General features: G+C 44.7%; 1 protein-coding gene across 1 annotated transcript in view; it reads right to left on the minus strand.

The window, feature by feature from the left end:
• Window positions 1-3,717: 3,717 nt before the first annotated feature.
• Window positions 3,718-12,027, minus strand: part of SLC16A1 (solute carrier family 16 member 1) — a 32,996-nt gene continuing 24,686 nt past the window's right edge. Inside the window, exons 3-5 of the mRNA XM_039537966.1 lie at window positions 9,837-9,980; window positions 8,454-9,326; window positions 3,718-7,633 (exon numbers count right to left, since the gene is read on the minus strand). Coding sequence (XP_039393900.1) covers window positions 7,320-7,633; window positions 8,454-9,326; window positions 9,837-9,980 — 1,331 coding nt within the window. The 3' untranslated portion in view covers window positions 3,718-7,319. The remainder of the gene's footprint in view (window positions 7,634-8,453; window positions 9,327-9,836; window positions 9,981-12,027) is intronic.

Below are 12,027 nucleotides of genomic sequence, written 5' to 3' on the forward strand. Positions count from 1 at the left end.
AGGTGGCAGTACTGTGAAAAGGATGTGGTGGTTACAGTGTATCACAAATTGAATGAGAGTCAACAATGTGATGCAGGCACAAAACGGGCTAATATTCTGGGGTGTATTAACAGGCGTGTCGTATGTAAGACATGGGGGGTTGTTGTCCTGCTCTACTCAGCCCTGGTGGGGCCCCAGCTGGGGTCCTGTGTCCAGTTCTAGGTGCCAGACTTAAGGGAAAAAAAGAGTCCAGAGAGCAACAACAATGATCAAAGGTTTAGAAAACCTGACCTGTGCGGAGAGATTAAAAAACTAGGCATGTTTAGTCTTAGGAAAAGGAGACTCCGGGGGGGGGGGGGAAGGACCTGATAAGTCTTCAAATATGTTACGGCTTGTTATGAAGAGGACAGGGATCAATTGTTCTCCATGCCCAGTAAATATAGGATAAGAAGTAATGGGCTTAACCCACAGCAAGGGAGATGTAGGTTAGATATTAATTAGGAAAAAACTTTCTAACTCAGGGTAGTTCAGCTCTGGAACAGGCTTCCACGGGAGGCTGTGGTATCCCCTCACTGCAACCTTAAGAACAGGTTGCACAAACAGCTGTCAGGACTGGTCTAGTTACTTGGTCCTGCCTCTGTGCAGGGGGCTGGGAGCCTCTCAAGGTCCCTTCCAGCCCCATGTTTCTGATTCCATCCAGGTGTTTCTGTTAATAGTAAATTAGTCCAAGGTTCTGTTTTGCCTTTGAGCTCGGAGCAGCGATTCTCAGCCTGCACAGGCACACCCACCCCAGCTCTGCTCCGGCTCACATGCTAAAAATAGCAGTGCAGCTTGGACTGACTACGTACCCATCCGGCCCCCTGCATTCGTACTCGTGTGGCTAGCCTGAACCGCCACGTGCTACCCCAGCACCATTTGTATTGTGCGTGGGAATCGCACCTTCCAGACCTAGCCGAAGTGTAAGCGCAAGGCTCTCTGTTAAAGTAAAGCAGCCTAGTGGAAGACACACACACACACACATATATATACACACCCCTCCCCCATCTGCATACCTCACTGCAGGAGTCCTAAAAACAACTGGTGCAGAGGGCCCCAGCTCCCTGCTTTGGCAGGAGAGAGCTGCCATTTCTCCAGCCAACCAGGCCTGCAAGCAGACGAGGTGGAGGCAACATGAAAAGATGTGACCTTTGCTGCCTCTACCTCTTCAACCTCCCATCACCCAAGTTTAACCTCATACTTATTCAAGAAAACTGTAAAAAAAAAAAAATTAAGTCCTGGGAAATCTTAAACCAAATAAACCTCCCCAAAGGGCTTAGGACACTGGCAGGGCTTTTCCTTGGCATGTTGCAGAAATGTGCCACAGCCATTTCTCAGCTTCCTACAGTTCGAGTCACTGCTCACTACCGCTGATTAGGACCATATGCATAGGACTGTCACTGCAATATGGGCCTGCTGCTCGGGATGGGTGCAGCACCACTGGCAATGCACCGATACCCAACACAAGCCATCAGAGAGTAACCCACTGTATGAGCACCGGGCTGGTGGCTAAGCTACTGGAGGTTGAGGCATTTCTGCTTACTCAGCCGAAGGTCAGGGTGACGCTGGCAGCAATGCTTCTGTTCCAAGCTCTAATGTGGTTGCTAAAAAACACCATAGGGATGAGCACTGGCATTAAAGAAACTGCACAGGCAAAGACTTGCTAGAAGTCCAGCCTCTGCAACCAGGAAGGCTAGAGCGTGGAGACTATTCATCATTAACTCCCTTTGATTTTATTAATAGCAGCCAGTGAGTATTCTACCCAGCATAACTCCGCTGCACGCCACCCATGCAAATGGGTGATACTTATGGGCAATGGCAGCTTTTGACTTTACTAAACCTCCCTGGCTCAACACATCAGAGGTGAGAGAGGCAGGTACCCAATGGGTCTCAGTCCATCTCCCACATCCCGTGCCAGTACGATGCTACGTTCAGTGTAGTTTTCTAATGGGTCAAGCCAGTGGTGTGTGTGGATGGTCCTCAGATGAAAGGGGGCAGTCTGCCTTTATAGGCACATGACCGCATTTGCACATTTTCCCAGAAGGGGACAACTTCCTTGTTGAATGTTACTGCCTGATAACAGGGCAGTAAACCCACAGCACTGAGCATTAGACCTCCAGAGACCCCAAGACTGGAAGCCTTGATTGTGATGTTCTAGTCTGACCTCCTGTATAGCCCAGGCCACGGAGGGCAGAGCTTTTAGAGTAATGGCTTATCTCCCTTTTCAAATGGTCAGTGATGGAGAAATCCACCACCATGCTTGGCAAGTTGTTCCAATGGTTAATTACTCACTTGGTTAAAAATTTACACCTTATTTCCCCCTCTGAATTTGTCCAGCTTCAGCTTGCAGCCCTGGATCACGTTATCCTTTTCTCTGCTAGATTGAAGAGCCCATCAACTATTTGTTCCCCATGTAGATACTTGTAGACTGTAATCGAGTCACCTCTTAACCTTCTCTTTGTGAAGCAAAATAGACTCAGCTCCTTGAGTCTACATGCATCTACACACATTCCATTTTCAGTTTCTAGGCCAAAAATGTTTTAGGCCCTGACACAGCAAAGCCCCTAAGCATGAAGTAGCCCTATGCACTTTAAAGGGACTGCTGGTCATGCACAGGACCATGCATGTGCACAAATGCTTTGCCCGACTAGGCCCTTATGCAGTTACCGACCTCTCGGTGGAAAAAAGCCTGGGAGAATGAGAACACAGGGAGCAGACGCCAGTGCTGGGAAATGGGAGCAGAGGTAGCAGCGAGGCCTTATCCCACAAGGAAGCCCAAGAGCCCAATCTTTAGCTAAATATTAGATTTGCTGAAGTCTGAACAGTAAGTTACTGTAAGAGGCTCTTCACCCTCATTTGCCAAGAGCGCCATAAAAATCATGGGCGCTCTTTCCTGCTAGAAGTATGTTTTCCCTGTGCACATTAGCTATCCCACCAGGCAGTCCTAGTGGATGCAAGGCACTGTAATTTTACCACTAGGTAAACCTACGCAAGCTCCACCTCAAGCAGTGGGTGGTGCAATGCAGTGTTGACCTCACCAAGTCACCTCATGGAAAGAACTACAGTGAGTCATGTCCACTAGGATTCTACAGCGGGGTTGCTAACCTGCATTATCTTGTTAAAAAAAACCACAACCTCCACCCCCAAGCTTTTTGGCAGCAAAGACAAGGCAGCTAAGAGGCTCTAATACTCGTGGCACTGTGTAAGATTAAAGATACGGAAAGCACACTGCTTTGGCCAAGACTGCAAGAGGGCACAGGGCAGCCATTTCATAGCTCCTCCAACCAAGAGAAAAGCAGTGAAACCACAACAAGCCCAGCACCAGTTTCCAGTCTGAGGTAGCAACCAAGAGTTGTCACTATATGACTGGCTAGTGATCCAGTTCTAGGTGTTCACATCACCATGAGTGGCAACCTTGTGGAAAGGGCCAGGGACTGAAAGGGCCTTGGCAGGCAATTCCCCATAGAACTAGTCCCTCTAGGTCATGGCTGAGACTCACTGGTGGGGAAGACTGTCAAGCTGGGGACAGAACCTCATCTCCAGGGCTCAATCTGGTACCTCACTGGTGTGAAATTTTTAGTGTTTCCAATTTACCTGGCAAGACTCCATTGTGCAGTAAATGGAAGAACAAACCAAGTGCAAGAATATGTAGCAGCTGATAATTTGTCTCATCGTATATACAAGAACAGCAACCACACCTTCAGCTTTTTAAGGTTAGTTTATTGCAGTGTGAACTATGACAGACATATGGAATTTATAAACATACAATATCTTGGTTTTACAAGGTCACAGCTCAATACAGTACAATAAAATCTGTTTATACAAAATACTCTATTGGCTTTATAACGTTATTCTAGAGTATGAAAACACCCTGACCTGTTCCTTTTGCAGGTTTAGAATAGACTGCAATTAAAAAAAACAAACAAACAACTCACTAAATCAGCAGCCAAGGAAACAGGGCAGAGGACATCACAGTTCATCATGTAATACTGTCCGGGGCTCCAAGTGGCAAAGCTAAGGCCACCTGCTGTATGTTGTACATATGTAAAAAGTCTCAAAAAAAAATTAGTTTCAACTTTATACCTTCTAGCCCTAGATCTGTATGAACTACCCTCACTACTGTTTGTCTGACATCTTATGTTGTGCAAACTCAGTTCTTCAGCAAAGTTATAGTTTTAAAAGTTTCTGGAATATGAAAATTGACCAGGTAAAACCTAGGAGGACAATGGAGAGAGCAAGCTTTAATAGAATTATGCAAGATTTCCCAGGATAGATTATGAAACCAGATGAGGTTTTGTTTCATCAAAACCCTCTATCCTTCAGCTGATTTAACATTCAGGGTTTTTGTTAAGAAATTCAGATACTTGGGCTTTTTCTTAAAACAAATTATATATTTTTAAAAGCCAAGACAACATGAACAGCTTCTAAGGCCTTGTCTACACTACAGGGAAAAGTTGATCTAAGCTATGCTATTCACGTAATTCAAATTGCGTAACTCAAGTCAACATAGCTTAGATCTACTTATCGCTGGGTCCACACTACTCTATGTCAATGGGAGACGCTCTCCCATCAACTCCCCCTACTCTTCTCGATCCAGTGGAGTACAGGAGTTGATGGGAGAGCGATCTGCAGTTGATTTAGAGGATCTTCACTACACCTGCTAAATCAACCACGCGCTCATCGATCCCCCAGTAAGTGTAGACAAGCCCTAAAAAATCATCTCTAAAACCAAGTAAGGCAGTGGCATCGCTGTGTGCAGAGTCGCTGACCATCTGGGGCTACAATCTACCCACATACAAAAAAGAAAAAAAAAAAAAAAACCTCTTTCTGCAGTTGAGTAAACCTCTTAAAAAAAAAGTATAAGGTGTGTGAACATGCTCAGCCCTCACTGGAGCTATAGCAGTCAGTATCTGGAATGGAACACTCCCTTTAGTGTTTTTACTTTCCAATGAGCTTTGTGGGTCTAAGTTTTAAACTGAGTTTGCATCAGGGTGTGTTGTATTCTCCAGACACACAGAGAACTACAAGTCTTTGTTTTTGTTCTGTTTTTGTTCTGCTTTGACTTAATCTCACAAGAAATGCAGCTCAGATGATCCCCAACATGCTTCTCTGTGAAATTAAGAAGTTTTGTCTCACACCGGTAAGAGTTTAAAGTTAACTTGTCATTTTAAAGAGATTTGAGCAAGAAATGCAGTTCACTTACTGTACCAACCACATTACGAACAAAAACACTTCTTCCGCCTTCAAAGGGAAGGACTGAAGTTCTATTTTTGTTGCTTATTCTCTTGCCACAGCCTTCCAGTGCTCATGGATTAGGTGAACTGCATTACACCACCACCTCTTAGAGGCCAACCTGAAGAATCTGCAACTTCAAATATCCCACATGCTTCTCCCCCTAAAAACCTACCAAATACACACCAACTGGTACATCTCTAGAATGTGGCTATGAAACATACTAAAATATTTGACTAGGAAAAGAAAAAATATCAACATTTGGTGGGTGAATTATACAAAAGTTTATTAGAAAAAAACCAAAATCTTCAGGTCTTACAGGATATCTGTTTAACATCCACTAAAACACAAGCACCAGGAGCCTACAGGTCACGGGCCATCTGCTTAACCCTCTTCATGCAAGTTGTGGTATTTACCAGTGCTAAAAAAAATAAATATGTACAAACAGAAGATATCCTCCCCTTCCCCCTTAAGAGTCTTTGATCTGAGTAGTTAGAAATTGCTTTAAATTCTCACTTAAACAGGAGCAAGTAGAGTTTTTTTTTTTTAAGGGGCAGTTACGCAGCTTTAGCTATTTTATCTCATGGGCATATAAGAGTATGACTGTATCTGGCCCCATTTAGTGTGCAAAATATTAGGCCTCAGAGCACAGGACAATATGCCACATACTCAAGACCAGATCCATACCAGTAAGGGAGTCAGCCATGCTCTGAACACAGTAGAGGCTCTGAGAATATGTAACAGAACTGACACCCCCTTGCTAAAAGCCAACTCCACTCCCACTGAAGCGTTTGGAAGTTCTGCTGTTGACTTCGGAAGGAATGGGATCCATCCTAGAAAGCCAGCAAGCCTTTTGCAACATCTTGTTTGGAACAGAGCTCTGTGAAGAGTAGAATGCTCATTTTACTGAGGGGGTGCACAGTCTAAAGGAAGCTTCAGGACAGAAACGCCACCTCTTAGGAAGCTCAGGATCAGGGCTAGGGGAAGAAGAAGGGACATAGTAGTACTGGCACACACTGGTAGAGATGCTGATTTCCTAAATGAAGCAGCAGCGGAAGACTTCCAATTCCAAAGCCACACCCAGTGATAGGATTGGAAAGACGGATGCACAGACCCAATACATACCAGCATTGATTCCTTTAGTTATGACTAAAGCAGGTTCCTAACTAAACAACTCAACCTTCTGCATTTGTACCCATTTGGTTTCATAGTGTTACTTTAAAGAGAGGCATCACAAAGACAGAGTTTGGAAATTTCTTTGCCTAGGAAAAGTGGGATGATCTAAACCTGAATCCTTCCTGCATCAGCAAGTGTCATTTATGAAAATGGGATGATCACAATAAAATGAGGCTCCACCCCAAAAGAAGTGGAGTGAAGATAGTTATTAATTTCAGTCATCAGCTCCAACCCAAGTGTTCCATCAAAATTTAACTGAAGGGGGATGTTTAAAAAACTACAGTAGATAAAAAAATGTCTTCAAGAGGTGCTAGAAAAGCCTACAAATAGAGCCAGGTGGTGTCTGGCATCCAAAGGAGTTTGGATTTTGTCTGGTTTTATTTTAAGACCGCCCCTCCCACTAACCCACCCCAAAAATATCCCAACTTCCACTAAGAGTCTGGCAGTTAAGAAGTATGTGAAGCAGTATTCATTTTAGACTCTGCAATGAAGCCAGTTGAGCCTCAAAATAACCAGTATCCTTTTTTATGGCTTTAAAAAACAGACATACCCTAAGCAGATCACAAAACTAACTAAAACATGGTTTACAGAATCACGTTAAGGCTCTTCCAGAGTAGTCTAGAGGTGGAAACTTTAAGGCACCTATTAGTACATTCATGTTACTGTTAAAAAAAGCCAGAATATAAAAAAGTTTCCCACCCAAGTAAGAGGATATGGCACATGTAGCTGTTACCGCTGTTGAATCCAGATGGAAAAACAACAGAGAGCTTTGTTTAAAAATGAACACCTGGTTTATAAACTTCTGATGACTGCTCACTACCAGCACAGCATTTTCCCCAGACACTGTTTTAGAGGAACAGCACTTCCTCCAACCCTCCAGGATTAAACTCAGTCCCTCACATGCGACTCTCCTCCTCTTTTATGCCATCTTCTGTATTTTTCTGCGACACGTTGGCCACATCGTTGTTTGCCTCTTTTTGTTTCTCGGCCTCTTTTTGTTTCTCGGCCTCTTTTTGTTTCTCGGCCTCATCGATATTTGTTTCCTCCTCTCTCGCTTCGTTTCTCAGCTTGTCCTCTGCCTTTTGTTCTTTCTCCAGCAGCCGGTAGTTGATGCCCATTCCCACAAACAGGTAGATCCCAGAGATGATCAAGATGATTCCACATGACCAGTATGTGTATTTGTAGTCACCATACATGTCGTTGAGTTTACCTGATGGACCAGAGAGGACAACACATTATGTGGCTGACCATCTCCCATTATACAGCAGGAATCACTCTAAGCTAGCATGCATAAGCTCTCCCCAGATGTCTAACTCATAATGTGTGTGCATGTACATGCATCCGGCCATAAGAACAATCTCTGCTTAAAAACGTAGGTTTTTTTAAAGCCTTATCTAAGTGTTAATCAAATGCAGTGCTGGTAAAATGGCAATGCACATGGCACTAAGCTCTGATCAAGGTCAGCTTACATTTTAAAAGCAAACCCACTAGGAAGAGGCAGTTCACGTAAGAGCCCCTGTTTTGGTTAGCAGCAGTCTTTAGCTGGATTTTCTGGTCTACCCAAACCATAATTTTCCAAAAACTGCCTAGGAGTCCCCCAGAATTTCCTAGAAAACCTGCTTTTCGGGTGACATTTTTCAACCAGGGTATCCAAGCTGTCACTCTAGTCCCATCTCCCTAAGGTTAAAAACCAAAGTTGCTTTGCTCTAGGGGAAAAACTCTGAGAAACTTCCCATGGACCCTGAAATTTCATGTAGAAAGAGTGCTGACACTCTCCTTGCAGGAAGACCCTCCCTGCACTGGGATATAATCCCCACACACTCTAGTATGTCTATAACCACTGGCCATTCCTGTTGGGAAGAGCCCTCCCATGTGTGCTCTGGCTTCCCTCATGCCTTTCCGCACTTTTGTGCCTTCAATTCTCAGCCTTCCCAGCAAGTGTCCTTTGGGAAGGAGCAGCAGTTGTTCCCTCCCCGCTTGGTATTCTCACAGTACACAGGCACCCCAGGAGGTACATAAACATACTCTACCTAGGAGAGGTGGTCCTAGGAGCACAGGGCAACATTCCACAATTGTCACCAGCCCGACGGCACTGGAGAACCTCTGAGTGCCAACCAAATCCATCAATGTTTCAAACAAGACAGAGCTGAGCCAGCCAAAGGCAAATCCAAAGAACCCAGCGTAGATGCAGAACCCAGCATAGGTGGTGGAAAAGGGTGCCAGGAGGTGGCACACTCCATTATACACCACAGAGACAGCAAAGAAATATTGGATCCTCGGTCTGACCCATTTGGTGTTTGCCACCAGTCCCATGGAAGGCCTAGCCACCATGTCTACAAAGGCCAGAATGGAAAGCAGAAAGGCAGCCCGCTCATTACCAAACTCTTTACTCTTGCCATAATTGCTGAGGAAGACTAAGGGAGTGAACAGTCCAAAGAACATAACAACATTGCCGGACAGATAGAGCAAGAAGCCTCTGTGCGTAAACAGGGACAAATCCAAGAACTTGTTAATCGTCTGGTAAACGGTGAGCTTCTGCTTCTTCGTCTTTCCAGCAATAAGGTCCACACTGGCATCGCCAGCTCCTTCATCCGCTTTCATAGCTGACTTCCCTGCTTCCTGCAATACTTCTTTTGTGACCTCTTTCTTCAGCTGATCTGGCTTGGGGCCTATAGGTCGCATCAGAGATCCAGCTACACAGCAGTTCAGCAAAAGGCCACCAAGAATTAAAAAACTCCCCCTCCAGCCAAATATACTGAAGAAAAACTGGTTCAGGGGGGCCAGTGTAGACAAGAATACAGGGCTACCTGCCATAGCTAATCCATTGGCCAATGGACGTTTCTTATAGAAGTACTTGCCAATCATGGTCAAGGCTGGGTTCAAGTTAAATGCAAGCCCAAGACCTGGAAAAATAAGAGAATACATGTGAGTTTAAAAATGAAAGATCTACACATCTGTAGATTAATGGATTGGATACTGGGCTGAGTTCTTCTCACATTATACTAAATTTAACTTGCACTGACCTCAGAAGTTATGTAAGGGGTAACTAACGGCAGGATTTAGCCAGTTATTGCAGATTCTCAGTGATCTAGGAAGAAGGTGCCAATTTTGCTAGCAAGCAAATTATTGGGTTTTATTTTATTTTATTTTTTTAGAGCCAGAATTGAAATAGCTCCAGGATACAAGAGATAATGAAGTTTACTAGTGTGAAATAAGTCTGATTTGAGATAGGATGGGAATGTCTAAGTACCAGAACATTATCTCCTTTGATACACACATCCTTCGCTGAGGAGGATTTCCAATTCAGCATGTGTATAGATATATAGCAATTTATATACTGACTTAGGACAAGGCTAAGCTGAATTTTTATGATTCTAACCCTAAACATGAGGAGTCATGAAGAGACCACTCACCTCCCACAACCCCAACACAGAAGTAGAGCTCTTCCACAGTGTTACAAAAAGAGGCTGCGATCAAGCCACACCCGGATAGACAGCCCCCAGCCATCATTACTGGCCGACTGCCATACTTGTTCACCAGGATGCTGCTGATGGGACCTAGAAGAGATCAAAGGAGAGTTACCCAAAGGGGAGACATCTTTGGCTGGTATGCATGCATTACAAAGCAGATGGACACTAATAGGACTGCATAGAGGTTTAGCTTCAGGAGTCAGTGAAAGCTGGGCATGGATGATTAAGATGAGCATTAGCCATTGCTCTTATGTCAAGAGGAGGGAGGGGCAGTATAGAAGCACAGGAGAGCGAGGTGGAGGACATAAGGCCACGTTGGGTTAAGTGCTCGGACATCTCCCTCCAGAACACGATGTTCCAGGCGGTTTTGAAACCAGATTGAAACAGTTCACAGTGGAACACTGCACGGGCTCCCCTGCAAGAGCCTGTCCACTCTGCTCTTTGCAGAGTTTGAGGACATTTGTAAGTCCATAGGGTTGCAGAGAGCCTCACAAATATGAACTGATGCAGGTCTGCCTCCCCGTGTTTATAGAGACACAAGGGGGCAGATTAAGCCCTGGTGTAACTCCAGGGAATTCAGTGTTGTTACACTACAAATTAATTTGTCCCAATAGCTCTGACACACAAGATCTGGCCCCACCTATCCCTTCCAAGGCAGTGTTGCCTAGTGGATAAGGCACTACACTGGAACTCCGAACTCCTGGGATCTATTCCTGCCTCTGGCCAGCTGGGTGACCTTGGATGAGTCACTTCCCCTTCCTGGGCCTCTGGCCTCTGGCTCGCCATCTATAAAACAGGGATGCTGACTCCTTGGGAAAGCACTGAGCACTCATGATGCAAAGCTATAGAGGAGCTAGTTATTTTTATTATTCTCTGAACCCTAATGCAAACTAGCTGTTCTGGAAGTGGCTCAAACAATCCACCACACGTCTCCCAACACATGAACACCCTTGAATATGCTGTGTGCAACAAGCTGGTCATTCCTCTCCCCCAGGAGCGGGTCATGGTATACAGAACAGATATTTTCAAAAGCCTGCATGTTGGGCAAGATTCTCTAGTAAGAACTTTTAGATGTGGTTGGTTCCAAATTATCAAGTGCACAGGGGGGCAGAAGGGATTTTGTAAAATGCTTTAGTGAGTCAGAACAGAAAGAAGAACAGTACTCAAGTGAGTCTGGAGTTTAAACTGAGTCAATGTTGGTTCTGGGTTTTTTTGTCATTTTAAAGTTTCACTTTGCTTCAGCTACAGAAGCTTGATGGAAACCTGAACATTTGAGTCAAGCCATCCCACCACTGTGAAACCATGATCTGTTTTAGTTAGATCCTGCTCCTTACTTTCCACTGGAGTTCTATACATAAAAAGCCACAGTCACATGGAAATCTTGTCTGCATGCATGTTACCAATCTAGAGAAAGGAAAAAGCAGGATAGTCCCTAAACTAAGTGGGTTTTTTCCAAGTTTTCAAGAGTCATCAGTTGCTCTTTAAAGCCTTCAACCAACTGACATCTGAATCAGTCTGTGATGCTACGTGTGACAGCCTCCACCAGACCAGCACAGCTTCTGAAACATCAGCATGCTTCATCTCCTGCACTAGCTAGTCACACTAGCTCAGGGTACTGTCTTCCTCTACAGTACTGTGACATGTGCTCCTTTATATCCCAGGAGAAACCTTTTAAACTTGTACATACCCGACTCCTCGGGCTTGGAGGGCAGGACAAGAAAAAAATAAATCTCCCCCTCCTCTCCCTTTATACCCAAAGAAAACAGTAACATGAACTTTCATTATAGCTACTCATGAAAAGCAGCAAGGGGCAGGGGGAGTGGGGATGGAGAGCAGTTGTAAAGAAACTTTCCCACAGCTACTTGGAAACAAGAGAGCTTGTGTTTATTTGTGCTGCATGTGATGCTGTCCACTCTTTGGGGATATTTCTGTCCTGAAGATCAGACTGCAGTTTTCCAAACTGGGATATGTGGGTCTATCCTGTTTGCAACCATCCAAAATGTGATCGATCATTTACATTATGGGGACACCTAAAGGAGGCAGCCAGATCAGGGCCCTACTATGCCAGGAACTGTGAAATACATGGCAAGCAAGCATCCCTGCCCCCAAAGGGCTTACAGATCAAGAGTAACGT

The sequence above is a fragment of the Mauremys reevesii genome, linkage group 4 (genome assembly GCF_016161935.1).
Source record: "Mauremys reevesii isolate NIE-2019 linkage group 4, ASM1616193v1, whole genome shotgun sequence".
In the NCBI taxonomy this organism is placed as follows: domain Eukaryota; kingdom Metazoa; phylum Chordata; order Testudines; family Geoemydidae; genus Mauremys; species Mauremys reevesii.